Source organism: Panicum virgatum, chromosome 8K (assembly GCF_016808335.1).
Source record: "Panicum virgatum strain AP13 chromosome 8K, P.virgatum_v5, whole genome shotgun sequence".
In the NCBI taxonomy this organism is placed as follows: domain Eukaryota; kingdom Viridiplantae; phylum Streptophyta; class Magnoliopsida; order Poales; family Poaceae; genus Panicum; species Panicum virgatum.
Window position 1 is genome coordinate 700,334 of NC_053143.1, and position 27,157 is coordinate 727,490.

The 27,157-nt window shown below is 43.6% G+C and overlaps 4 protein-coding genes across 5 annotated transcripts; 3 read left to right on the forward strand and 1 right to left on the reverse strand.

Annotated features, from left to right (window-relative positions):
• Positions 1-343: 343 nt before the first annotated feature.
• On the reverse strand, positions 344-6,480 carry LOC120643380 (ubiquitin-activating enzyme E1 2-like). Its single transcript, XM_039919736.1, has 7 exons — positions 6,419-6,480; positions 5,990-6,321; positions 4,749-4,966; positions 3,158-3,952; positions 1,972-2,840; positions 1,310-1,742; positions 344-1,157 (listed from the first exon to the last, which is right to left on the reverse strand). The coding sequence occupies exons 2-7, from the start codon at positions 6,222-6,224 to the stop codon at positions 561-563; spliced, it is 3,147 nt and encodes a 1,048-aa protein (XP_039775670.1). The 5' UTR covers positions 6,225-6,321; positions 6,419-6,480; the 3' UTR covers positions 344-560.
• Positions 6,481-7,160: 680 nt separating this feature from the next.
• Positions 7,161-9,333, forward strand: LOC120646447. Its single transcript, XM_039923011.1, is given in 4 exon segments — positions 7,161-8,373; positions 8,375-8,522; positions 8,794-8,932; positions 9,302-9,333. Coding segments are annotated over 4 exon segments (846 nt in total). The 5' UTR covers positions 7,161-7,846.
• Positions 9,334-17,072: 7,739 nt separating this feature from the next.
• Positions 17,073-18,197, forward strand: LOC120646085 (LOB domain-containing protein 12-like). The gene is made up of 2 exons (XM_039922802.1): positions 17,073-17,467; positions 17,617-18,197. The coding sequence occupies exons 1-2, from the start codon at positions 17,120-17,122 to the stop codon at positions 18,022-18,024; spliced, it is 756 nt and encodes a 251-aa protein (XP_039778736.1). The 5' UTR covers positions 17,073-17,119; the 3' UTR covers positions 18,025-18,197.
• A 4,639-nt stretch (positions 18,198-22,836) lies between these two features.
• On the forward strand, positions 22,837-25,482 carry LOC120643382 (protein trichome birefringence-like 34). 2 transcript variants are annotated; one of them, XR_005662993.1, is made up of 5 exons: positions 22,838-23,442; positions 23,942-24,116; positions 24,187-24,395; positions 24,540-25,098; positions 25,183-25,482. XR_005662993.1 is itself a non-coding variant. In XM_039919739.1 (4 exons), exons 1-4 carry the CDS (start codon positions 23,060-23,062, stop codon positions 25,042-25,044), a joined length of 1,272 nt encoding a protein of 423 aa, XP_039775673.1. In that variant the 5' UTR covers positions 22,837-23,059; the 3' UTR covers positions 25,045-25,111. The 2 variants fall into 2 exon arrangements, 1 of the variants encoding a protein (XP_039775673.1); XM_039919739.1 differs by lacking the exon at positions 25,183-25,482 and having other exon boundaries at positions 22,837-23,442; positions 24,540-25,111.
• The last annotated feature ends 1,675 nt before the right edge of the window (positions 25,483-27,157 follow it).

Here is a 27,157-nt window from a genome sequence, read left to right on the forward strand (position 1 = left end):
TACATTCTTGTCTCTCTCTTGCTTTCGAATTCGATTATGCTTCTGCCGCATGTCTGTAGTTTTTATTTTTACATAAATTCGTTCAGGTATACCGTTTGTTGTATTGGACATACTGATATTTAGTTTCACGTTTTTTCAGAAAAAAAAGATATTAGTTCACGTTCCTTGTTCGTGGCATGGAAGGCCGGCATTTGCATGTTGCAACGATTCCGTGGGGTTCGATGTTGCAAAACTAAAACTACAATTTCCAATTTCTGTTTAAAAGGCAGTTACGTTAAAAGGCGCACACGATGATGCCGCGCGCACACATAGATTACACTCCCAGAAAAACAGATCCCGGCGATGGCAAATATTTACCGACCACAGTACCATGCATTAACTATCACGATGTTATGCTTTAAAATTTCATAACGGTGACACCAATCTCCGTGAGAAATCTCAACCAACTCTACCCTGATGGCAAGCACGGGAATCAGCAGTATGTGGCTTAAAAGTCACTCATGCAACAACTTGTAACACTGACCCTTCTGGCAAATATCGCACAGGATCATGTAAACTCTTCAACGGAAGTAAATGGACACAAGAGGAATGTCCACATCATTGTCATCGTCATCCTCACAGGCCACCACGACATCCAGATGGCGGCGATAAGAGGGCACCTCCACCTTGGCCACCTCCCTTGCCACATCCACGACCTTCTTGTCCAGCCGCTCCTTGTGCCTGGGGAACATGGAGTTGTACAGCAGTGAGGTGCCCCAGGATATGCTGTAAGCATTCAAACCCTTCTCCTTGAGCCACTCTAGGAGCTCCCTTAGCGTGATGTTGCCAGTTATGGTCCAGCGGTCCCACACGGTCCAGGACATGTCCTGGTGCTTGATGGTCTTGGGTGGCACAGGCTCCGCCACGGAGAAGAGGGGGATTGCGAGGTTTGCAAATGTGTTCCGGTAGTCTTCAACCTTGTGACCCCCAGCGAGGACTTTGTAAAGCTCCAGGCAGACAAGGCCGGTGGCCATTGCGGTCGAGGTGGCAATGGCTGGGATGATCCTTCCAGCTATGAACTTTGCCTTCAGCTTGTCAACTTCAGGGATGCTGTAGTTCCGTGCCCGCATGTTAGCAAAGCCAGCTATCAAGTCCATATGGAAATTGGTGTCATCATCCTGCATATAAAAGAATTAGCTCAGCATTCTCAATCTCAAGACAATTCACTGATTTCTAAATATGTAGCATGAGTGTTAATTCTAGAGACATGTTCTCGTGAGTGAGTGTTAATTCTAGAGACATGTTCTCGTGATCAATTGGACACACTGACCTTCTCAAACTGTATTGGGTTCATGTGGAATCCTGGTGGCAATGTTTTGGAAATTGCTTCCAACTTTGCAATAAGCTCTTCAATGACGGCAGCATCATCAACAGATGCAGAGGATAGGCTAGTAGCCTTTTCATCTGTCTCTATTTTAACCCCCTGTTTTGGTTGGAAATCAGGTACGATGACCTTGTCAACAGCTTCAGCCAGTTTTTTTGGGTTTTTGGCCCAATCAGGTATGGGTATTCCAAATGTCTCCGCCCTTAATATCGAGGCAGCCAACAGAAAGTTGAGGTGGCTTGGGTCAGCAGATGAGAACTCCAGAGGTCGCGGGAACCGCTTAGGAGCAGACCAGAAAGGAGCACCAGAGCTTGTCATTGCGTCTTCAGGGAAGGTAAACGTCAGCTGCTTCACACGGTTGGCGAAATAGTCCTCAAACCTAAAATAAGCCATCAACAGAAAACAGAGCAAGAAACATTAGATCTATAATTCAACAGGAGCACTGTGAAATAGAAGCCAGATGGCATAATAAAACACTTTTGACGTCGTATTCCCCACATTTAAGAACTTGCATGCTCATTGTAATACAACGTATAAACGTGAAACTAAGCTGGTGTATGAAGCTCCAAAATGGACCATAACAAATTGTGCAAAAGAGACAAACTTACTTAAGCCGAGCCCAGGTAATACAATCTTGGAATGTCTCACACTTGTCTCTGTCAAGGCATTCAATAACTCGCTCAAGTTGATCCCTAGCCTGTGCATCACCAGCAGTTCTCGCAGCAGTGGCATATCCACTAGGATTTGACAGGAACGCGTTTACTTCAGTGGGAGTCTTCTCTAGTAGACCCTCAAACTCAGACCTTGCCCACGTTAGGCAGTGATCAATATTATGAGGAAATGAATGTACAGTGCACATAGGCGCCTGCTTTTCAGGTGGATCTCTGGATGCCCCATAGTTTTCTGTTAGGTGAGGAATGACCATCTGCGTGTTGCACTTAGCACCCAGAGTCCCAGATTCAAGAAGTGGCTTCTGGAAATACACACACCTGGAGTCAATGTACATTCTTGCAGTCACATTGTCCAAGGCATTGACAACAGCATCCAAGCTCTCCCAAAAGGCATCATTAAACACATTTTCAGTCTCAGGACTTGCCCTGTTCTGAAGGGCCTCAACATGAAGCTTAGGATTAATTGCCATAGCAGCAGTAGCAGCAACTGTGGACTTGGGCTGCCCAATGTTCCAGTCACGGAAGAGGAACTGGCGACTGAGATTGCTCTTTTCTATAACATCATCATCTGTCACAGTCAGCTTCCCATTCTCACTGCAAGAAATGCCCATTAATGCAAGGTTCTTCAAAAATTCACATCCAAGAGCCCCAGAACCAACCATGAATATTTTTGACTGCTCCAGTTTCTTTTGAAGCTTAGCCCCAAATACACTAATTTGTGCATCGTATCTACTGTTCTCCGGCTTCAAATCACTGGCCTCCAACGGTTCAACTGGCAGTGATTCAACAGAATCGAAGTAGAAGAACTGCAAAATCAAGAAAGTACATTAACATTACAAATTTTCTGCAAACATATATTCTCGCTGATCAAAATATTTGACATTTTTTACTTATAATAGTCACCAAGTTGTGATTTTGGCAACTATTTTCTACTAGAGTAATCTAATAAACTTATGTATTACGAAAGTTAAGGCAGTCTAAATATGACATTCATGTTCCAAACTAAATATGTTAAGTTGTCGAAAAGTTTCAAATGTTTCGCATGATCTTGTATAAAATGTCAAGCATTTGTGCTAGAAGCGAGTAGAATATTATATTCAAGAAAGCACCAGCAGATTCTAACCTGGTAAAGTGGGTGGAATTTCCCTGAGCATGCTTTAACAACTTCCTGACCTACAATACCACCAAACATTGCAGCCATAGGATTCAAAACAGCCCTGGAACCACTTGCGAAATGCTGCAGGAGCTTTTTATCAGTTTCTTCAACCTTACTTTCACCAAGACTTTCATTAATACTAATAGCAAAATCTATAAGCTTTTGTGCATCGTCAGCTGAACCAGCAATTGGGAATCGCAGCAACTCAGTCCTAAACTTGTCCAGAGCTTGGAAGGCCAAATGCAAAAGAGGTGGGCGGTCAAACTTGGAGAAATCACTCATGAGAAATTCTCCTGGCTCCTTGATTGCCTCCTTCAAGGTTTTGAACTTAAGAACCTTGGGTGGCTTCACTTGTGTGACAATACCACCTCTAATGTAAGTGCCATATGAGGTGGTGTCTTCTTCTAGAGTAAAAGAATAAGGCCTAGCACTCTTAATCTTTCTTGGTTTTCCATCATTGAGCTCAGTCATTCCATGCACTTCAGAGAAAATAACTAGATCGCCATCCTGGAACTCCAGACGCTCATCATCCACACAAGAAACAAGTGCTGGGTTGTCATTGCTGATTGATGCCACAATTCCTGTATGCGGCTCCTCACCATCAACATCCAAAACAGTAAACTCAGGACCAAAGTCACAGAAAACACTGCCGAAAAGACCACGAACTTCCGACTTAATGAAAGCAATTGGTGGCTGATGGCTATGACAGTAATCATCAAACTCAACTGCTTTTTCTATGCTGATATCAGTAAAAACCACAGCCTGTAAGTTGGTCAGGAAGCTATCAGCTTGAGTCTTTGAGAATACAGAGCAGACAAATATTACTAAGTCTAAATCAAAAGGCATATATAATATATTCCATAGAGCACCATAAAATAAATCAACTAGGTTTACGAGTAAAGGCCGGTTTGGGAGAGATCCAGCTCCAAAATTTATCACATTATGGAGCTTATAGGCTCAAATAAAGTGGTTTAAGCATTTATTTTAGTCTAATCTAAAATACCATGTAGATGAGCCACCATGTAAATAATTCATAGAACTAGAGATGCCCAGATCCACTGGAGCTCTCCCAAACATACTTAAGTCATCAACATACTTAAGTCATCATGCAAAAATAGTTGCCATCACTTGAAATAGGAACATGGCTCTGAAACTCTTCGCGACAACTCTTTGAGACAATGCTGGCATATGGCAGAATATATATGCAACAAAAGATGCACTAAACTGATAATGTGTGTCAACAGAACAGATGCTGATAAACCATTTTGTAGTTTTCTATATGACTTTTCTACTGTGTAGTTGTGGTATGATACAATTGGGCCGTTTGACTCTATTTTTACAACGCATGTTAGACATGCCACTGTTTTTCTAAGTTGTATTCTGAACATAAATTTCTCTTTCAACATATTGTAGTTACAGTATTATAACCATAAGAATTTGTACTTTTGTATCACTGAACTAAAATATTTATCCTGATTGTTGATCAAGTTACAAAATCGAAACATGTCTTTTACAATACACATATATGCGCACAACAGCTCATTTCATGCTTGTGTACCTGAAAGTTAGAAAGCTGCTCCTTGGTCAAATCACCAGTTATGGTAGAGATGATAACAGCATTGTTAAGCTCTTGAAGCTTTGGAACACATGCTTGAGCACGGTTTTGACCAACATCCTTCTCGGAGAGGAAGAAGTTGCTTGATAAGTCCCATAGGTCAACTTTGCCATCATCATGCAAGGTTACGGACTTGACACCCGCAAGGACAAGGTTCTTTGCTGCAATGATCAAGTGGCATTAAGAAAGTAGTGTATCAAAAATAGAAAGAACAAAAGATAACCCAAAGGCCTTATAAAATTTAGCAATCTGAATTCTCAAAACAACTTCAAAAACTCTAAATCTAAACAAGATAAATTGCAAACATATTTTGCTTTAACATCTGAAGCTCCCAAATTGGTACTGTGACTACCAGCATTGCACCATAAATTCAAAAATCAGTCACGTAACACATCAGATCTAATAACTGACCAGCGACAATCACGTCAGTGCAGCTTCAGGATGGCAATAAGAAATGTTTGTCAAAGCTAATGGTTAGCTTAAAGCACATGTGCACTGCAGAAAGCTTTGAAATAATAAGATACTTATAGATACCAACATTCTGAAAGTTAGGGGTGACCCTGCGCTGACACATATTCAGTGAACAAGGATAAAGATTGCAGCTCAAGTAACTGATGTGCATCATGCCATTATATTCATGCCTAATGACGTAAAGCATTAGTACAAGAAAAAATAGGGGAAATAAATTATACATTTATGGGTTGAAGATCGAACACGTCCATTAGGGTTCTCTTGTAGTTGAATCGAAATTTTTTAAGACAAGTATCCCTCCTATTGAAGCTTACTGTTTCTGCAAGTTGCTATTGAAGTATCTAAACAATCGTGGGAATAAATCAGTAAGATTCTTGAGGTATGTCCTGTTGGAGATGATCTAAGTGATGTGAAGTGAGGCAGTTACTAGGTATATGAAATCATAAAGCACATCAGCAGGTGGTAGTAACTAACTAGGGACTGAAAGTATAAAAAAAGATATACATGTTAAAGGATCAAGATTTGGATGGTAAGCACAACATTAATAGTCTGATTTGCAAGATCAGATTGGGCAAGGTGTAAAAAAAGGTGACCAGCCCGCCCTATCAGTTTATTACTGTGCATCTATGTAATCTATATAAGCTCGAAATTTTTAAAGAGCAGGAGGAGTAATATATATAATAAATAAATAAGGTTAATCTGGCAGGGCATACCAATCTCAGCGCCGAGTCCCTGTAGTCCAGAGACGAGGACGTTGGAGCCGAAGAGTCGCTTCATGGTCTCGCGTCCGTAGACGGCGAGCTGGCGGCTGTGGAGGTCCTCATCGATCTCGGGCGCCCTGGCGGCCATGGGGTCGTCCTGGGCGGGTGCGGGGGCGGCGGGTCGGGGGGCCTTGTTGTGCAAGTCCTGGACCTCGCCGGCGTCGACCCCCCGCTTCCGGGGAAGCATATAGAGTAGGAGGCCGGCGAGGAGCCCGAGTACGGCGGCGGCCGCGAGGGCTTGGGGCGGGAAGGGGAGGCGCGTCAGATCCAGGTCGGGCGGGAACCTGCAGGGATCGGATCGGGCGGGGGCGAGGGTCTACTCGGTCGGGGTGGGGGTGGGGGTGGGGGTGGGGGGAGGAGATCTCAATCTCTCTATCTCACCTTGTTGGATTCGATGCCGGACGCCGCCCTGCTTCTTCACCTCTAGGGTTTTGACAGGGGAAGCGAGGCGAGAGCAGGGTTCACGTATCCGACCGGTGACCGGTAACCGCCGGCCTCCGGTTCCGGTATACCGGTCCGGTTTGGCCGGTTACCGGTCGGAACCGGTGGAATTCAAATTTGAATTCAAACTTCCCCGTTCAACCGGTTCCGATCGGTATGCCGGTCGGTTAGACCGGTATACCGGCCGGTTTGGCCGGTATACCGGCCGGTTTGGATGGTAACCGGCCGGTTTGACTGGTACAGGTCAAATTCAAATTTTTTTCTTTTTTTTTAAATTCAAATGCCCACAAAGTATACTAAATAAATGTTTGTACAACATATTTTAGTCTAAATGAACCCTCCAACTCTTTTTTATACTACTTTTACATTGTATTTGTATACTTTCGTATGCACGTTTTTTTTATTTAACTTATAAATTCCGCAAACCATACTAAATGAACGAATTTTTGAGAAAATTTGACACCATTAGATTCATCACACCTTGAAATATTTTTAGGAATTTTTTGAGAATTTTTCATTTTTTTGAATTCAAATTCAAAATTTGAATTTGGACCGGTTGGGAACCGGTCGGAACCGGAACCGGTCCGGACCGGTTTGACCGGTTACCGGTCAAACCGGACCGGTTCCCACCGGTAAGGTTAACCATGGGCGAGAGACAATTTCTTTCTAGGAGGAGGGCTCAATTGTAAAAGTTTGGTAGTAGCTCTAGCTCCTCGTGGCATGGACAGGGACCCACCTGTCAGTGTCGCGGCAAGATGTGCTTTCCTTGCAGGAGGCGGCGCCCAGGCCCAGCTCAGAAAAGGAGAGGCTGCAAAGTGGGCCTCTATCTCACCACTACAATTTCATTCCTTCCTTGAGGCCTCTTCCTCCAGCAGCTTTTGATCGAAGTACCACAACCCAGCACTCAAACCGTATGCATATCAAGAAGGGACTACTCTATACGAGTGGTAGATGAAAAGCAAGCAAATGTTAGGAGTCACCAGTCAAATCATCACACAAGGCGGAACAATTTTTTCGGAATAAAATTTTTTTATTGCCAGAACAATTAGAAAATTATTCCGCAACAAAAAATTTTTGTTCTGAGACAAATCTAACCGAATTTACACATGTGAGCCGGTTTAGGCTCAAAACACTAAATCTGGAGGGAGAGGGCGCTCTATGTGACAAGTCTGACCCGTGACCCCGAGCAGCGCCCGATGAAAAACCACCGATAGACATACTAACTAATTGTGCCCCTTGCCCACTCTCCTCAACTGGGCAACATACTCGGAGAAAATTACACAAGTGCCAAGTGTGAAGTACAGAAAAAACCCATTGTCCAGCATGATTTGTTCCTCACTGAACAGCAACGGCTAGGACTAGGACACAATGCTAAGGGACCCAAATGCCAGGCTTGTGCGGATCCATTCCAAGCTTACGGTTGTTGTCTCTGGACGGCCCGGCCCGGCCCACCCATTCAACTGCAGCCGGCTCGGCCCAGCAAAGGCAAACATCCCCTGGGCCCTGGCCATCTCCCTCCGCTCCGGCGACGACGATGACCATCCTTCCAAAATCCAAATCCCCACCAAACAAAGCAAAGCAAAGCAAAGCAAAATGGCGGACGAGTACGATGCCCTCTCCCTCTTCGCCTCTCGCCTCCTCTCCCACCCCTCCACCACCTTCGGGGACGGGGACGGGGACCACCTCCTCCGCCTGCTCCAGGCCGCGCTCTCCGCTGGCCCCGACGTCCCCGCTCTGCTACAAACGCGCTCCGCCGCCCGCCGCCTGCTTCAGGACCGCGCCAAGGAGGCATTCGCCTTCGCCGCCGCGCAGGCTCCTCCCCTCCACCATGCCAGGATCCTTAACTCAACTCCCAACACTGCTAATCCTTAACTCTATTATCATGCATCTGCACTCACAGAGCTGCCTTGCCATGAGATATGAGGCTCTGCTTCTGCGAGACGCTAAATTCTCTGACAGCCACCATCTCAAAGTGTCACGCGAGGAGTGGTTAACTTTCGCAAAGGATGCTCTTCACAACGGCTTCTACACCATTGCTTCCAAGGTACTTCAATTCCCCATTACAGTCCTCTTTGATAGATATTTGCCAGTTAAGGCGATAAGGCCCAGTAATGTCTCAGCTCAGTAACTATCCAAGTAACTCTATCAGCAAATAGTAATACCATATTTATGTTTTCGCTAATCGGTATGCCAGTTCCCCCGGGCACCAACCAATTTATATTATTCAAATGGACAAGCATCATCTCTTACTACAATGTCTGAAGAAAGTGTCCCTGTACGCTGACACTGGCCTGCCTGCATTGTAACTTTTTCAGGCATTTGCACATGCTACTGCACACACTCATCGCAGCCACCCAAGGCAGTTTGACTCCACTGATTCCATTGACAAGGACATGATCAATGATATAACTGGACTTCAAACCCTGGCCGAGTCATTATCTGCAAAGCATTCTGGTGAGTTTTGCAAGCAATGCCATCAATTGTTTAAATTACATGCAGACAAACTGAGTTCGCTTTGACTTTTGACGAAAACCAAATGTGAGAAACTCAACTTGCTTTATTTTTACAAATTGAGTAAATGAAAGAGTGATACATACATGCAATCAACAGGAATAAAATATCTGACCACCTGCTTTATCAAACTTCTGTTATCTACGACAGTTGCAGGGCTATTAGGATCGAGTCTGATCTCTTTAACCCTGGAGCATAGGCATAGCTCAACTCACAACTCAGGACGCTGAATCTTCTCTTATATATACACCAGTGAAATGTTTGAATAATTTTCCAAGTAACTAACCGATACTACTCTTTCTACCATGACAGTTCAGATCAGACAGAGTCAGCTGAATACATGAAAAGGAGAAAGTCGGGTGTTCATGAGAAGTATAATTTGCAATCAGGAAAACCAAAGCTACCTGGCACTTCAATGTATATGTTAGGGATCAAAACAAGGAACATAAAGAAACTGCTTCATAGCCGTGAAAGGAATTTGGGGGATATTTTGAAGCAATCTTAGTATGGCATCTTCCACATGACTGACAAGAATGAGCATGATCTGTAGTAGGAGTCATTTTGTAAAAGGTGAGTTTAATGCCTTAATTTTACTTATTTCTGGAACTCTATTCTTTTTAACTTATTTCTTCCTAACAAAGCGCATCTGCACTTCAATCTCTTATGCCTAGTTGAGCATCTGCAGTACCAGTATCAGTACCATCTCATAGGAACAATATAGACGAACACATCAAGTCTTACGAATTCAGTTATTCCTTTCTATACGCAATCCTTGATTAGAACATAAGGCCACATTGAAGCCTTGTTGTCAGATAACTACGTCGTTCATCTGATTATTAAAGTATGTGGGGGATGCATTGATAGCATGTGCATGCCAGCCGTCCTCATTTTCTTTAGTAATCCACATCATCAGTTCATGTGGAACCCCTGTTCATCAGTTCCCCAAATTAAAAATACAGTAGTTTTCAGCTTACTTTTATAACATTGGATCCTAGATTTTTTTTTTAAAAAAAAACAGTGGCTAGACCATCATCTCTTATTTGAGCTCAAAAGTTTAATGACAAGTCAATTGCCTCGAAAATAAGGCGCTCACATGGCGGTATCATACCATTGGCATATTCGCTATAAATGATTTGGTGATTACATTACTATACTATTTAACTACATTTTCCACCATTATTTTTCTTGCTGGTTGATTTCTGGCCCATCTCATCAGTGTACAGTTTCAGCTTGGTATATATTTCAGAAATGTTGAACTTTGCTTTTTACGTGCAACTCAATTAGGTGAGAATTTTTTGCAATGGAAGACATGAAGTGGAGTTCATGTATGAGTCTTTGATTCAAACATTAAGACGAAGCTGCTATTTTCCATATCTGCAGAACGATGTTCATGTGCAGGACAATAATAAATAGCAATAAAGTCATGCTTAACATGTTGCCTTATAATATGAATTGATTTTTTTTTCTGACTGATGAGTGTGGCAAATATTGGAAAAAAAAAGGTGCATGTGAAGCATTTTCTTTTGATACTATTGCTTGGGAAATGCTCCACCATCTGTTTTTTTAAAAGAAAAAATAGAAATGGGCAGGGTCTATGTTTTTCTTTAGAAATGTGCTGTTCGGCACAAATGCACAATAGAATAATCTGTCATGATATAATGCAGTTCAGCAATAACTTGGACCTTTTCTTGATATATATGATGTTGAAAACTTACCTGGAAATCTAGAAGGTTTGTAGCTGGAAATAATAAGCATGCTTTTGTAGAATGAATCCTGAGTCTCTTGAACAGGAATTGCTTAGATGGGAACAAGTGGTCGTGTTTGAGGAAAGGACATGTCTGTTGCATACATATTCTAGTAAGGATATTTGTTGGGATGCTAGGTAAAAGAGTTTAGAAAATAACCACGAGCAGTATGGACTAAGGATATATGCAGAGGTGCATGTGGCCTAGCCATGTGGGTGAGCTCTCAGTGATGGATCAAATTTGACTTTAAATGTCAGGCGAAGACTTTGCGTAGTAGTTTTACGGAGTTGCCTGTGAAAACAACACTGTCGGCAAGCATTATTTAGTGGTAGTGGCCTGGGCAGCCGCGATTGTACTTGACTGGCATGGCATCCATCCATATTAGGCTTCAATCACACCTTTGTCCTTTGGAAGGGTAGTAGTAGCTTTTGATAGCAACCGCATGTGCACGCTCGCATCGCAGCACCCTCCCTTAGAAGTCCTGCCTCCTCCTCTGGGTGGGGAGACTGGTTGTAGTTTGTATGCAAGGCACGCCATGCATGCGCTCGGCAAGAAGATCAGAAAGCTGATCCTCCATCAGACAGCATATAGTACTAGTAATTAGGAGGTCTTGTCTGAAGATCAATCAATCATTGTGCATGCTTATAAGCTGCTTATTGTTGATCCGAAGCAACAGAACATCGCAGGATGGTGCAGTACACTATGGAAACAAAAGGTGCTCTGTCCTGTTTTCCCTTGTGGCCTTGTGTTTTTTTTTCGTTTTCATATATACTAGCTACCGCCAGGAATATAATGAATCACTGTTGGAGAACGGCTTATTAGTGCCGGTCACAGGACGTATTAGTGCCGGTCCCTGTGGCCGGCACTAAATGGCCGGCACTAACGTGACAGACGTTAGTGCCGGCTACTCTGACCGGCACAAACGTGCGTATGTTAGTGCCGGTCTGTAATACCAGCCGGCACTAACGTGCCCGACCCCGCCCGAGTCCTAACAGCAAAGTTAGTGCCGGCTGATATAACTAGCCGGCACTAAATGTTTTTTCTTCTTTATGTTTCTTTTCTTTTCGTTTTTATACGTATGGCTATGCGTATTTATACCGTATGTACTCTTTGCATTGCACAGTCTTATTAGAACAACATATTACACTAACATTATATATATATATATATATTTGTCATGTATGGAACACTTAGGAGTTCAAAAGTACATGAGATATTATAAATTATTAAGCACATCAACTATAGTAACGTATCAACTTCCTCGTCGTCGGATCTTCTTGGGCAACGCTTATACGGAGATCGCCATGAAATTCGCCCTTAGGATTTATGACTTCATCGAGTAGAAATCCGCATATAGCTTCTTGAATTGCTCTGATCCGAGCGATTTCAATGAGTTCTTCTTTCATCCACATAAATTGTTTTCTTGGCCCTGTCTGCAACACTATGGACAAATGTGGGTTACGATATAGAATTTTTCTGATGTTTATTGCGAATGACATTAGTAGCGAGAGTATATTCATACCGGAAAATCAGTCACCCAATGAAGAGGCTCGATTTCACCTATGGGCAAGCCTATGTGTTTGTGGAGGTAGCGACTCCATGCAGTATTTACCACCTCGATGATATCTTTGTACTTTGATTTATCTTGCCTTAGCGAGTCGTACACCAAGACCTTGTGCTCCTCAATCCGAATACAAAGCAATATCCAATGAAAGCTGTGCATATACATACGCATAACCAATTAATGTTGATTATAATAGTTATTAAATAGTATTATTAATACGAAGGGATTGAAAAAAAAGGCTAACAAAGAACGACTCACTGATGGTTGTATGGCAAGAGAATGAAGGGACACATGCTATTTTTACGCAACCCCCTGTATATAACATTGACTATGTCTCCAGGATTTTGCGCTAACGATTTCTCGTGTATAATATCGGGGTCGAAGAACCCGACGTTATGGAAGTTCTTCTTTCGGCAAATTTGAATTTTTGACCTACGGGACACAAGAAAAATGGGGATCAGTCAACACACAAGGCTAAAATAATGAAACGAGAGACAATACTTACATACACCATACACTGACGAGGGACTTGTGAAGGGCATCTTGATGGTATAAATCGTAAAGTGCTGCAAACTCGATATATACATCATCTCCCCCCCCCCCCACTGCCAGAAATGCTCATCTTTAATCCGAGCTGGGAACATCTCTAATTGATTAGCTTTAGATTGCACAGCATACCATTTGTGTAACTCGGCCATTCTCGTTGGTAGGAATGGTAGCAACTCTGGCCATATCAAAGGTTCACCAAGTACAAACTTTTTCTTGCCGCGGGCATTCTGTAGGGCCTCCCAAAGCAATTGAGCCCTTGTTAGATCAGTTTGCAATATCATCCCAGCCATGGTCAACGGATCTCTTGATTCATCGGGACATTCTTCACGCGGCACTATCAACGGAGGGATCGATTGTTTGGACTATGAGCGCTGCCAAACTCACCGTACGGATTCATTCCATCCGCACTTAGAGCAAATCTTATATTCCTTGGGTCGTTGTCAAATTGAGGATACTCTCGGTTAAGATTTCTCCACTGGGACCCATTTGCTGGGTGTCTGATCATGTGATCCTCCTTACGATCTTCTTTGTGCCACCACATCAACTTAGCGTTATCCTTGTTTTTGAAAAAGCGCTTCAGACGTGGTATTATAGGGAAGTACCACACCAACTTTGCGGGAACTCTCTTCTTTACCGGCTGCCCATCAACATCACCTGGATCATCTCGCCTAATCTTATACCGCAATGCGCTGCAAACAGGACAAGCTTCCAAGTTCTCGTATTCGCCGCGATACAGGATGCAGTCGTTAGGACATGCGTGAATCTTCTGCACGTCCAATCCAAGAGGGCAAACCATCTTTTTAGCTTCGTATGTTGTTGACGGCAGTTCATTACCCTCAAGAAGCATGTTCTTTACAATCTTTAATAGCTCACCAAATCCCTTATCGGTGACACCATTAGTTGCCTTCCATTTCAGCATCTCCAGCGTGGTACCCAACTTCTTTTGCTCCGGTTTGCAACTAGGGAACAACGGCCTTTTGTGATCCTCCAATATCTTCTCGAACTTTAATGCCTCCTTCACAGTCTCACTGTCTTTCTGTGCATCAAGTAACGCCTGACCTAGCTCGTCGGGTGGCTCCTCTTGTGCAACATTTGCTTCACCCTCGTCCATTGGTTCATCTTGAAAGCCACCTGCTTCATGAACCCATGCCCAATCTGGAAGGTTGTTATCATCATCGGCATTTTCTTCATTATCTTCCATCATAACTCCAACTTTGTCGTGCTTGGTCCAAATGGTATAGTTACTCATGAATCCATTCAAGGCCAGGTGATTTCATAGAGTATCTCTTTTCCGGAATTCCTTTTTATTTTCGCAAATACTGCATGGACAACACATTAAACCCTTTGGCGTCCTATTTGCCATTGCCACCTTGAGAAAAGAATCTAAACCCTGAATCCACGCCGAGGTGCTCTGGCTGTCGTGCATCCATTGCCGGTCCATCTGTAATTAATTACCGTATAAAAACAAAAATCAATTCTACATATATCAAAACAAGTTACTATGAAGTAATTCGAAAACAAATTGTAAATGTGTCATAGGCCACCTATCTAGTAAACCTAAAGTAAATAGCAAAATAAATTGACACAATAACATATACACATGTCACCATGAAATAATTCGAAAAAATCATTCTAAATATGTGATAGTCAAACTATATAGTAAACTTTCTCTAAAAAACAACAAATAATTCTACCTTGCTCAAATTAATGAACAAATTGATAAATCATGTTCATTTTCCCTCATCCTTAAAATTTTGCATAATAACATATAGACATGTTCCCATGAAATAATTCAAAAAAAATAATCTAAATGTGTCATACTCAAACTATCTAGTAATCCTTCTCTAAAACACAACAAATCAATTCTATTTTGTTCAAATTAATGAACAAATTGAAAAATTATGCTCATTGTTCCTCAACCTTAAAATCACTATTTTCTTTACCTAGAAAGCATGAAACGAAAGAATAAACACTGTGAAAGAAGAGTGGAAGAAGCTGCTAACCTTTAATGCATTTGGATGGGTGAAATCCTCACAAATTTTGGAGAAAATGGGCAGCACCTCCCCTCTAACACGCCATGGGAGAGAGGAGAAGCTCGGCCAAATGGATGGGTCGGGCTGGGGAAGAAGGGAGGGGGCAGTATATACGGGGCAACTTAGTGCCGGCCAGTGAATTCAGCCGGCACAAACTGTAGACAGTTAGTGCCGGCTGGACCCTTAAGCCGGCACTAACCTGCACCTTGCCAAGTTAGTGCCGGCTGGAGGGTCCAGCCGGCACTAAATTAGCTGCTGACCGTTGGGGGTGACACTTTAGTGCCGGCTGGGGAGTCTAGCCGGTACTAACGTGACTGTGGTGTACTGTAGATGCACGTTAGTGCCGGCTCCCTTGTGACCGGCACTAACGTGCTGGTACCGATAAGCGTTTCTCCAACAGTGAATGGCGCAGGAGTCGGGCCTTGGCTCCAAGCCTCCGACCCGAATTTAATTTGTTGTGTCATGCGAACTGGAAACAGATGTTGTTAAAATATACACAAGGCTGTTCGTTGTAGAGTCTGCGTCGCAGCTGCTGGTGGGCGTGCATGCGTGTCACCGTACCCCCTCACTTGTTCTTGTCGTCGATGCCATACCACAACTGGTGGACGGAGGTCTACTCTCCTTGCATTGATTGGACACCATGTATATATGACTACGTACAGATGTATAGCATTAATTCTTGCCTTGCCTCTACCTACAACTCTGGCCTACTGTTGCAATGCACGACAAATCCCTAATCTTGCTCTTGTCTTGGCCTTGTGCCACTCTTGACCTACTGCCGACTTAGGTGTCAGCTTTCCTCGTCATCTTCGTTTACTTGTCTTCTTTTGCTCTCGTAATCGCTAGTTAATTCGCAATCATTTTATGTTACTACATATATATTGAGGATTTTATTAAAGCTAGCTATCAAGTATATATGGTGTATGTGGTCATGGTCGATAAATATAGTAAATGGAATGGAGAGATGAGATTCGGAGAGGTGACCACGTGAATGTCTAGAAAGACAATGCATATGCTAGTACATATTACTAGAAGTATTAGAGCTATTGTGGTACTGTTTTTTTGTAGTAGAGCGAGCTATTGTGGTGTTAATTAGAGCTAGATTTAGCAGCGTAAAGTCTAAAGAGTGATCTGACTAGTCTTCCATCCCTGCTAACATAAGGTCAACTACTCAACTCCCAACGTGCATGGGACTAAAAGTCCTGTTCGATCAAATGGTAAAACAAACCTGCTCTAGAGTCTAGGTGTAGGGCACCGCTATATATTGGTTCATCTCAAATGGTCAATGCATTCCTCAAGAAATTTACAATCTGTCTTGTGTGTGACAGTGTTTGAAGTATGAAGTGATGCTTAGAATATGCATTAGAGGCAGCTGCTGCGTGGACAACTGACAACTGTGCTGTGCTGATTGGGAAATATATAATGAACGCGTACACCAATCTGTAGCTTTGTTTGTTGTTTCTAGTACTGTAGTTAATTGAGGAGAGATAGAGCAGACTACTTGCTCGATTGGTTATTGTTGTATGTATGCTTGCTTGCTGTCGACCAATCAATCTTCTCGTTGCTAGCTGCTATATACAGACAAACAAGCCACGGAACCATACACACTGCGTGCCCTACCACTACAGCTAGCCCATATACACATGCTTAGAAAGGTCATTAGCTGATAGATCAGCGTGGCAGTGCAATATAATACAATACTAAACACAAATCTATCATGTTTGTCGTGACCCGCTAGTTAGCGGAGGCTTTATTTGTTCCTCTCCCTACTACAGATTCAGCCTTTTGTCCCGGTTCCAAACTGGCTTTTGTTCCTCGAGGCTTTTGTCCCGGGTGGCAGAACCGGGATAAAAGGTGCCTGACGTTAAAAAATTTTTTGCACACCTAAGTATTCGATCCCAAGACCTCTTGCCTAGCGCATGATTTCCTTGTCAACTCACCTAAGTAGTACACGTGACTCAGTATAGAATAACTTCCTTTTGAACTATCACGTGGAGGGGCCTTTTGTCCTGATTGGTAACTCACTCTTTTGTCCTGGTTGGTGTTACCACCCGGGATAAAAGGGTTGGGGCTTTTGTCCCGGGTGGAGCCACCAACCGGGACAAAAGGGGGGCCTTTTGTCCGGGTTGGTGGCTCCATCCGGAACAAAAAAACTCATGTCCCCCACGTTGGCCCGGCTAGCCGTTGGACCCGGGACAAAAGCCACCTTTTGTCCCGGGCCCAAAGGTAACCGGGACAAATGGCCTGGAATAAAGACTTATTCTGTAGCAGTGTCTCTGGCTCTATAAAAGAGGAGGCTCTGCACCCGACAGTCTCCCCTCTTCCTTCCTTCCTTCCCTTTGCAATTAATCATCACTCGTCCTCTCTCTTCACTGCTCGCTCTAGAGCCCTACCTGTTGTGAGGTTGGCATCCATGGCCGGCAGCAGCAGCAGCAGTAGCTCGTCGCCCTGCGCATCGTGCAAGCTGCTGCGGCGGCGGTGCACCCAGGAGTGCGTGTTCGCGCCCTACTTCCCTCCTGAGGATCCTCACAAGTTTGCCATCGTCCACAAGGTCTTTGGCGCCAGCAATGTCAGCAAGATGCTTCAGGTACATACGATACGGTCTTTACCCTCTGCTTGCATCCATCCATTATACTGAATGTGCAGTGCATCACTGCATCTCAAAGCTAGCGCAGCAGCAGGCAAATTAAACTAACGCATGCATCCCCCTCCATTTTTCGTAACTTGGATCATCAGGAGCTGCCTGCTCAGCAGAGGGCGGACGCTGTGAGCAGCCTGGTGTACGAGGCCAACGCACGGATGAGGGACCCGGTCTACGGCTGCGTCGGCGCCATCTCCTACCTCCAGCAGCAGGTTTCCCAGCTCCAGGTGCAGCTCGCCCTTGCCAAGGCCGAGATCCTCTGCGTCCATGCAACTGCTTCATCATCACCACAATCGCCATCGCAACAACGTCAGCAGCAGATCATGGAAAGCGAGGCTTATGTTAGTAGCTTGCTCATGCAAAATACCCTGATGAACAGCAGTAGTGCCGCTCATCATCAGCAGCAGATGTTGGGCAGCAGCTTGGGTTCCTCGGGGAGCACTGCAACTGCTGCAATGATGCTGCAGGAGGCGTGCCTCAAGAAAGAGTCCCTCTGGGCGTGAACTTTATATGTACCTCAATTTGTCGATACGGACGTCAATATTTCTGCCCACTTCTGTTATTTTCCGAAAAGATGGGGAATTGATACATACAGGAGATAATTGGGTCCTCACATGAGCATCATAATCTCTCCATTTTTACTCAAAGCTATAGATTAAGAGTTAATAAGACAAAACCGATAGATCTGCTTGTAAACATAGATAAAACCTTTTTTTTGTTGAGAGTCAGAGATGTGAATACAGTACATACGCGTGTTTGGATTCACATGGTACGCACAGTCCGATTGTTCGTGGCCAACTGGACAATAAGCATCACAAAGCCTTTTTCAAACCAGGCCGAAACTGGATGACTGCTACATACCTACCTACTAGATTCCTAAGCTTTCTGCGCAAGACGTGTGTCCCTTCATCTGCTGGGTTGCACAAGGGCTACCTGGCTTCACAAATATTCTACCTGTCCTATTGTACTTAATAAATGCCAAGGCTGTAGAATAACTGGAGATCTTAAAATACTTGGGGGTGCTCCCATCGATTCATCAAGAAATCATCAAAACAAAAACCTAATTTGTTTCTTAATTTCCTATAAAATAATGAGGAAGTGAGTTGCAAGTAGCTTTGATGGATCTGTTTGAAATGATTCGTACGTGGAGGCTAGGTGCTTTTACTATTTATATATATTTTGGCAATGATTGGCTCGGTTTTGATATTGTCAAAGTTGCAACCTAAGGTGCATGCATGCATGAGGAAGTGAAATCTAGGACAAACATATAAGAATCAGTTGTAGACCCCACAGTGTTTGCATATATGGATTCACCTTGGGGTAGAGTTCTTGGCTTTTTGTTTGATCAAAACTTTTCATGTTTGTTTCCATACGAAATTATTTTTAGTTGTGTATTGATCACAATGCGCTATTTATGAACAGTAAAAATCATTTGCTCAGAATCGACTCATTTAAATGCAAGTTTAGGAGTTATTATAACATATTTTTATAATGGTATAGGTGGGTCATTTAGATAAATATTAGAGGATTAGTTTAGATTATTTTTTATATGGCAGAGGTGAGTAACTTATATATAAATTTGGGGGTTACTTTCAGCCATATTCATAATGACAATGGTAGGTAATTATTTAGAAAAGTACCATAGATCTGCAATTTTTTTTCGAACCGAGGCCTTTACCCCATTTCCATTAACAAGAACGGAAATACAAGCGTTCGCGCCCCCAGCGGGAGGGAAGGAGGGATGAGGGGAAAAGTCTACGGAACGCGTCCTATCCTGACTTGATTCAAGCACAGGTAAAAGGACGGTAGACAGGGAGCCTAGGATTCCCAGGCCCCGGACTGCAGACAGAGTGAACACAGTTTTAATGTATTACAGACCAAGGAAAAATTTCTCGGCGAGAATTTTCCAAGAAAACCGAAAATCCTGTTTCTCGGCAGGGTCCGGTTTTTTTACTTATCGCCCGAAATTTTCGGCCCTTTTGAATCTCCGCCCAAACCAAATTGGTGCAGCCAAATATCAGGCCACCCCGCTGCCTCCTAACACTAAATCTTATTCATATTCCATTCCCCATCTCTCTCGGTCCCTCCACGACTTCATAGGAAGCCATGGCGATAGCGGTGGCCATATTAAACAGACTGTTTGTTGTGGCAAGAAAGTCATATTTATATGCATTGTTGTATCTTGTTTATACTATTAGATTGTTTGGAAATAATCTAGGTTACTTCCTGCATAAATTGAGAATTTTTTTCTAAATTTCATCCGAAATCAAAATGGCAAATCCGATAAACGCGTTTCTCGCTGACCTCCGGTTTCTTTTCCTTACCGGTAAGGAAAACCTTGTTGACTTAGAAGCTAGGGAAAGCAACACAAAAGTGCTTGCAGACTTCGGGCATGCGAACAAAAGATAACTGAAGCTCTTCAGACACTCTTCCAGACATTGTTCTCCAGCTTCAATCACTCCTCGTCGCGGACGTCCGGTGGAGCAGTCAGTTGGAGCAGCGGCATCGCCTGTCCTTGCTACGACAGAGCTCTGTACGCGTAGGAGAGAAGAACCTTCACACCGTCCTCCAGCATCCCTTGGAGCTCCGTGTTGTAGAGTCCTACCCGGTAATTCATAAAAGCACAAGCATGTAATATGATTTCAGCAGAGTTTTTTATCATTTTTTTTGTCAAAACAAGCCCTATTTCGGCATTTCCAAATAGCCCAGCAAACCACTGCAAGACCAAAGGTGTGGAAAGTTCCACCACTCGGCATACACCTTTGAATCCAGTCTTTATATTGAGCAAGCCCCCGTGGGGTATTGTCGGCTCCCAAACACCTGCCAATCACTTAGATCTGCAATTGGCTATCATGATTAGAAGTATCTCGAGTAGATAGTTAGATGTTTCTGATTTTATAAGAATTTTTAAGATCTCTCTATTTCTCTAGCGCGTCTAGTGAGGATTAGCATGGAGGTTAGTAATAGTAAGAGGCAGACAATGGTTCTTGTTTGGTCCTATGAACTGCAACTAACTTCATTGCGAGGACGCTCAGCTCGCACCCTGCTGTAAGTAGCATATGTAGTTGTTGACAGAGAGCATTGCATTGGACCCTAGCTAGCTAGTGCATGCAACACCTGAGTCCGAGAGTGATCTAGTAATATTTACCAAGACCAATGATGATGACGGGTGGTTAATTTAAACTAAAACACACGGGGAACAAATTAAAACGTCAGTCAACTGCTAAACTCAACCCTTGTCCTTTCTACTGCATTTTTATGGTGCACACACGACCATGTTGCGACATTCTTCATTGTTTACAGTACCAAATAAGACTGGCATGTAGTAATGGGCCTGCCTTGGCAAAAGACATATATATTGGCTTGCTCAGAAAGAAGCGGGCCTGCTTAGAGCATGTATGCATATCCTTGCGTGGGTCGTTAGGGCTCTGAATAGTCCTTGAAGATCTAGATATATGGCAATGACACTGTTCCATAAAAAAAAAGATATATGGCATTGTTTCTGAACAGCTAGCTGCATCATGCATCTACTGGACTACCAAAGCTTATTATTGTCATTTCGCACTAGTAGTGTAGTAGGCCTGTATTACAATTTAGAAGCAGTACTTGGCGTCTTGGCCTTGGCCATCCTAGCTTGATACCCAGTTGCCTTCCATTTCTTGAATAGTTAGCGGAGAGGAATTCCAGGAGCTGCAGCTCTTTGAAGCCATGCATGCATGCGTATCTTGATTGATACTGCAATGCCCAGAATGTTAGTGGGAACAGCAGTAATCAATGTTTGACGCCCATTGTCCACACATATCGTCGGTGGATTAAAAGGATTCGATGCTGATGAATAAAGTTTCTGAGTCCCACAAATTGATCTGTTAGTTATTATTGGGACCAATTAAATGACATGGTTGGTGACAGAGGTGGTTGAGGACCAATTCCGTCGTCCTTGTACACTACTGCCGACGACTGCCCAAGATGCATTCCACAACATTCAGATGCAACATCCGCCGACAATCAGTGAGTTTTAGTGCGTTGCAAATTGTAGTAGCAACCTAGCTTCCAGATCCCAGTGTATTTGGTGGAGGGTCAAAACCAAAGCTTCCCTCTATTTATGCTAACATTCAGTGCATGTTTCGTCAATATGGCAATAATATATAATGCAAATGTTCCAACTAATACGTGCCTTAAACTGCTCGCTCATTCATGCTTCAATCTTACACTTTTCACATGGACTGTTATTAATCCAGGAACAAGAGCACACCTACAAGCGTCCGAATAATACTGGTTGCACGGCTTCTTTTTGGACTTGTAACGGAAGCAACTTGTGCCTGATCCTGCAGGGAATCATGCATTCGGTTGCAACAACAGACTGCTACAGGGGGTCTCTCTGCAGTTACTGAAGGGGCACTCTCCCACTGACATGCGGGCCCCACGGGCATGGGACCTTCCAAGGCTCAATCAGCTGGTGTACAATGCAGTAATAGTTGTACCATCCTGCAACCCTGAAAAGCATGCTTTTGCCCCCCAAAACCTTTTTGTAGAATGCTGCTGCTGATTGTTCATGCTTCTCTTACCTGTAGGTACCTGGTAGAATAGCAGTATCTACTGAATATTAATAAAATCTCTCTTTATCAATTTTTTTTTTTGAAAATGCAAAAGCATATCAGATTGACACCACACATATATTATCACTCATCAGCCAAGCATTTCTCATCTAGATAGACCCCACCTGGATAGGACAAGATACTCCATAAAGCAAACGTGACCACAGGATTTCACTTAGCCTTTTTTTGGCATTTTGAACCACTAAGGCCTTGTTTAGTTCTTTACGTGTTTTTGAAGCATACAGACACACATTTGAAGTATTAAATGTAGACTAATAACAAAACAAATTATAGATTCCGCATGTAAACTGCGAGACGAATTTATTAAGCCTAATCAATCCATCATTAGCAAATATTTGTTGTAGCATCACATTGTCAAATCATGGCGCAATTAGGTTCAAAAGATTCGTCTCACAATTTACACGCGAACTGTGCAATTGATTTTTTATTTAATTTTGTCTATATTTAATACTCCATGCATGTGTCCAAAAATTCGATGTGATGTTCTTGAGCAAAAAAAAAATTGATCTAAACAAGGCCTAATTTCTTTCTATGCTGAAGGAAGAGGATGCAAAATGTCATTTTAAGATCCAGCAGGAAACCAAATCAAAGCTAGAATATGTTGTTTTGTGATATGTCATTTACCTCTAGGTACTTGCATCAGGTCAAAATAATCATAGTGCCTCCAAACAAATGCAATAGTGATGGAAAGGAACGCAAAGAAAAAGCCAAGGCTAATCATTGATGGTGTTTGCACAAAGCTACATTTTTCAGCACCCTACTCTTTAAAGGAATTCACACCGCACCGTGTGGAAATGAGATGCACTCCGACATCACTTATTTGTAATTTTGTATTGACGCACAGATAGACCATAGAATAGGGGAGACAAGCTATGAACCACACTTTTCTGAAGAAAGATTGACGACAGAAGCTACTCCCAAGATGACGGCGCTCCATGCTCCGGTTGGAGTGAGGAGCATCGTGAGCTTCCTAGTGGCCTTCTTCATCGTTGCCAGCTCCATCGTCTTCCTCTTCGACAGAGGTCAGGAAGCGCAGGTGCAAATGGTGGTCGATCATGGACACCAAGAAGTGAAGGAGAAGGCGGAAGCTGGGCTCCTTGGAGGGTCAACTGAGGCCGGGGACACCAGCAAGGAGGAGTGCAACTGGTCAAGGGGGCAATGGGTTTACGACAATGTGTCCCGGCCATTGTACTCCGGGCTCAAGTGCACCTTCATCTTCCCTGAGGTGGCTTGTGAAAAGTATGGCAGGAAGGATTCCATGTACCAGCACTGGAGATGGCAGCCTCATGGATGCGACATTCCAAGGTAGGATACAATTACAGATTTCCCAGGTATTTTAGATATGTTCTTGTCAGTCCAAAAGTTCCAGCATGTCTTAAGCTGCAGTACCAGAGAAATGAGCTCTGTCAGTATCAGAGTCAAGGATTTTCCAAGGGTAGTAAATGTTTTTTTTTTTGTTTCATGGAAGCAGAAAAACATACAGCTAATAATCTGTTAACTGAATATAAGACAGAGGATAGTAGTGCAGAGAGAGAGAAAAAAAGCTATTACTTTGAGGTTGCAAAACTGATCTGATTATTACGGTTGTTCGCTAGAGGCCAACAAGAAACTAAACATGTAAGAGAACTAATTGACAGTGAAATGTCAGACGCGAGGAAAACTTGTACCTACCTTTTATTGTATTACCTGTACCATCTCATGAGCCTGTAAACTAAAGAGGATCATACATATATCTGGCACAACTTACTCTGCGTGATATTCATGACATGATGTTTGAATTTTACCGGCCTGCTTTCCGGAACAGATTCGATGCCATCAGGTTGCTTGAAAGGCTGAGGAACAAGAGATTAGTGTTTGTGGGTGACTCGGTGAACAGGAACCAATGGGTTTCCCTGGTGTGCATGGTGGAGGCTTCAATACCTGATGACAGGCTCAAGACGCGCATCTTCAATGGCTCTCTCATCTCCTTCAAGGCACTGGTATGTATAGGCTACACAAACCAACAATAATTCTGGTTAACCGATATGAACGCACTCTAATTATTTACAGGAATACAATGCAACGATAGATTTCTACTGGTCACCGTTGCTGGTGGAGTCCAACAGCGACAACCCCATTATCCACCGGGTGGACTACCGGATCATAAGGGCTGACAGAATCGAGAAGCATGCCAGTGTCTGGAGGGATGCTGACATCATTGTCTTCAATTCTTATCTATGGTGGAGGAAGCAGAATGATGACATGAGGATGAAGGTCATGTAAGTGCATTATTTCTTCCCTTCCTTCTCCTATTAAATTTACACATATACCAGGTAAAAAAACATCTTAGAGGATCATAAAAAACAAAATATAAACCAACAAAGTCTCAATGAATTGGGTAACCATTTTGTATCTGCATGCAGGTATGGTTCATTTGAAGATGGTGATGCCAGGTTAGATGAAATGGAAATGATGGACGGATTCGAGGTAGCTATTAAGAAACTAACGGAATGGCTTGGTGAGTATATTGACAAGAACAAGACTAGAATCTTTTTCGCGGGATCATCACCAACACATTTCCGGGCTAGCAACTGGGGTGGGGAAGACAGCAACAAGTGTCTGAATGAAACAGAACCGATCTACAGAGTCGGATACAAATCCGCAGATTACAGCTTGATGGCCATGGCGAAGTCGTATTTTGAGAGATTAGAGGCAAAAGGTATACATGTTGAGATACTGAACATCACAGAGCTGTCTGACTACCGCAAGGACGGGCATCCGACGGTGTTCAGGAAACAGTATGTTGCTCTGACGAAAGAGCAGATTGCGAAGCCAGCCAGCTACGCGGATTGCACGCATTGGTGCCTCCCCGGCGTTCCTGATGTCTGGAACCAGTTCTTATACGGCTACCTCATCATGTACAAATGACAAAAATATATATACCACTGCACATCTAGAGATAATTCAATTAGGGTGCTCCAGGTCCGCGTCTGAATTCTCTTGCTCTCATCGATTTCGTGCCTCTTTATAGATCATCATCAAAAGTTAAAAGTATGCAAGTTCCAGTTTGTTTTGCAGACGCTGCTGGTGAGGGTCAGCGATAATGTGACCGCAGGCATTTGTACTCATGTGCATGTGTGCACAGTAGGATGGGATCCCTGAGTTTGTTCGTCGACAACTGGACATGAAGCATCACGAAAGCCTTTTTCAAATGCACGCCCAAGTTGCATCACTCTGCCACATCCAAATGGATCGGAAGACCTGATCGAGTACCTCACCTACTAGATTCCTAAGCTTTCTGTAAGATCGACGTGTGTCCTACTTTGCTCTGCTGGGTTGCAAAAGGCCTTGGCCTTGTTTGCTTCACGCTAGGGTTTCTAGTGCACACAAGCTGAGAAAAGAATCTCACATGTATGGAATAGTAAATAAAGTATATTTGTAAAACTTTTTTAGGGATGTGTATAATTTTTCTCGACGAATCTAATGACGGTAATTAATCGATGATTGGCTACAGTGCTGCTACAATAACTATTCTCTAATCACGCGGTCAAAGGTCTCATTAGATTCTTCAGGGTTTCTAGCGCGGGAGTTCTGGAGTTGGTTTTGTAAACTGGCTTTATTTAACACCATAATTAGCAGTTAAAGTTTCCTAGTACACTCTAGTGCAGGAAACCAAACAAGGCCCTTACCTGGCTTAACAAAGTACTTGATAAATGCCAAGCCATCTGAATAACTGGATCTTAAAACACTTCTGTGCTCCGTGTCATCCACTACTAAAGAAATAATTTACTGCAACTTTTTTTTTAAATAGCTCCAAAACGGGCAGGAATTCCAATCACCTCGGTTAATGGTAAGAATTAACCGAAGTGGTTAAACAAATCGTCTTGCAAAATCGACTAACCGAAGCGGTCACCATTAAAATAACCGTCTCCGTTAATAATCTTATTTTGAGAGGCGGGCCACTTATAGAGGCCGCCTCGGTTAATAGATCGAGCCCAATAGAAACTCATATGAGCCCGGTTGCTGAGAAAAGTATATAACTGAACCAAATCTTAACCCACTCACCTCCCCACCCCCTCTACTAGCCACACCTCCCTCCCTCCCTCCACTCACTCCCTTCCCTCCCGTGCGCATCTCTCTCTCCCTCCCTCTCTCTTTCTCTTTCTCTCCCTCCCCCTCCCCCTCCCTCCTCTCCCGCGCGGGCTACGGCGGCAACTGCGCGGGCGGCCGCACCAGTGGAGCGGTGGGCGAGCGCGGGCCACGGCAGACGCGTGGCCACGGAGGGCGAGCGGCGGTGCTCGGCGGCTGTGGCGAACCGCAACAGCGCCGAGGTGCTCCTCCTCCACGGGCTAGATCTAGTACCGTGGACACCAGATCCGCGCGAGTAGGGGCTGGATCTGGCCTCCCCCGGCGCGACGGCAACGGCCTCCCTTGTGGATGGGCTCGGTGGGCTCGTGGATGGGCTTGGCGGGCCTGTCCATGGGCTTTCTATTTTTTTTTATTTTCCTATTCGATTAACCTAGGCGGGCAGGCAACCGCCTAAAAAAATAGGTCATTTACCGTGATCTTCGGTCCGAGGCGGTTACGAAAAACATCACGGTTAATAGTTTTGCCCATCTCGGTTAATAGTTATTGTAGTAGTGATCAAGAACCAACAAATACAAACCTAATTATGTGCTTCTTTGTTCAAAAAAGAATTGAGTTACAATTGATTAATAGTCCCATCATGATCTGATTTTGACTGATTCAATAGTGTTCTGTGAGAAAAAATAAGCTGAAATAAATTGGAATAAGCCGAAAACAGACAAGCCGAAGAGAGGGAGATAATAACTCGTAAAGAACTCAACTAATGGTTGGGACATTATTAATTAATGGTAGCAAGCAGCATGCCGTCGGTGGGATTAACAAAGGATTGAATAATGCCACCGTACGTGCGTGCGTGCGTACGCGTTGCTGTGACTTAACATTACTGGAAACTGTACTGTTGTGCGATTAAGCGACCATCAGCCCGGTCTAAAACGGCAATTAACACCTGATCGAT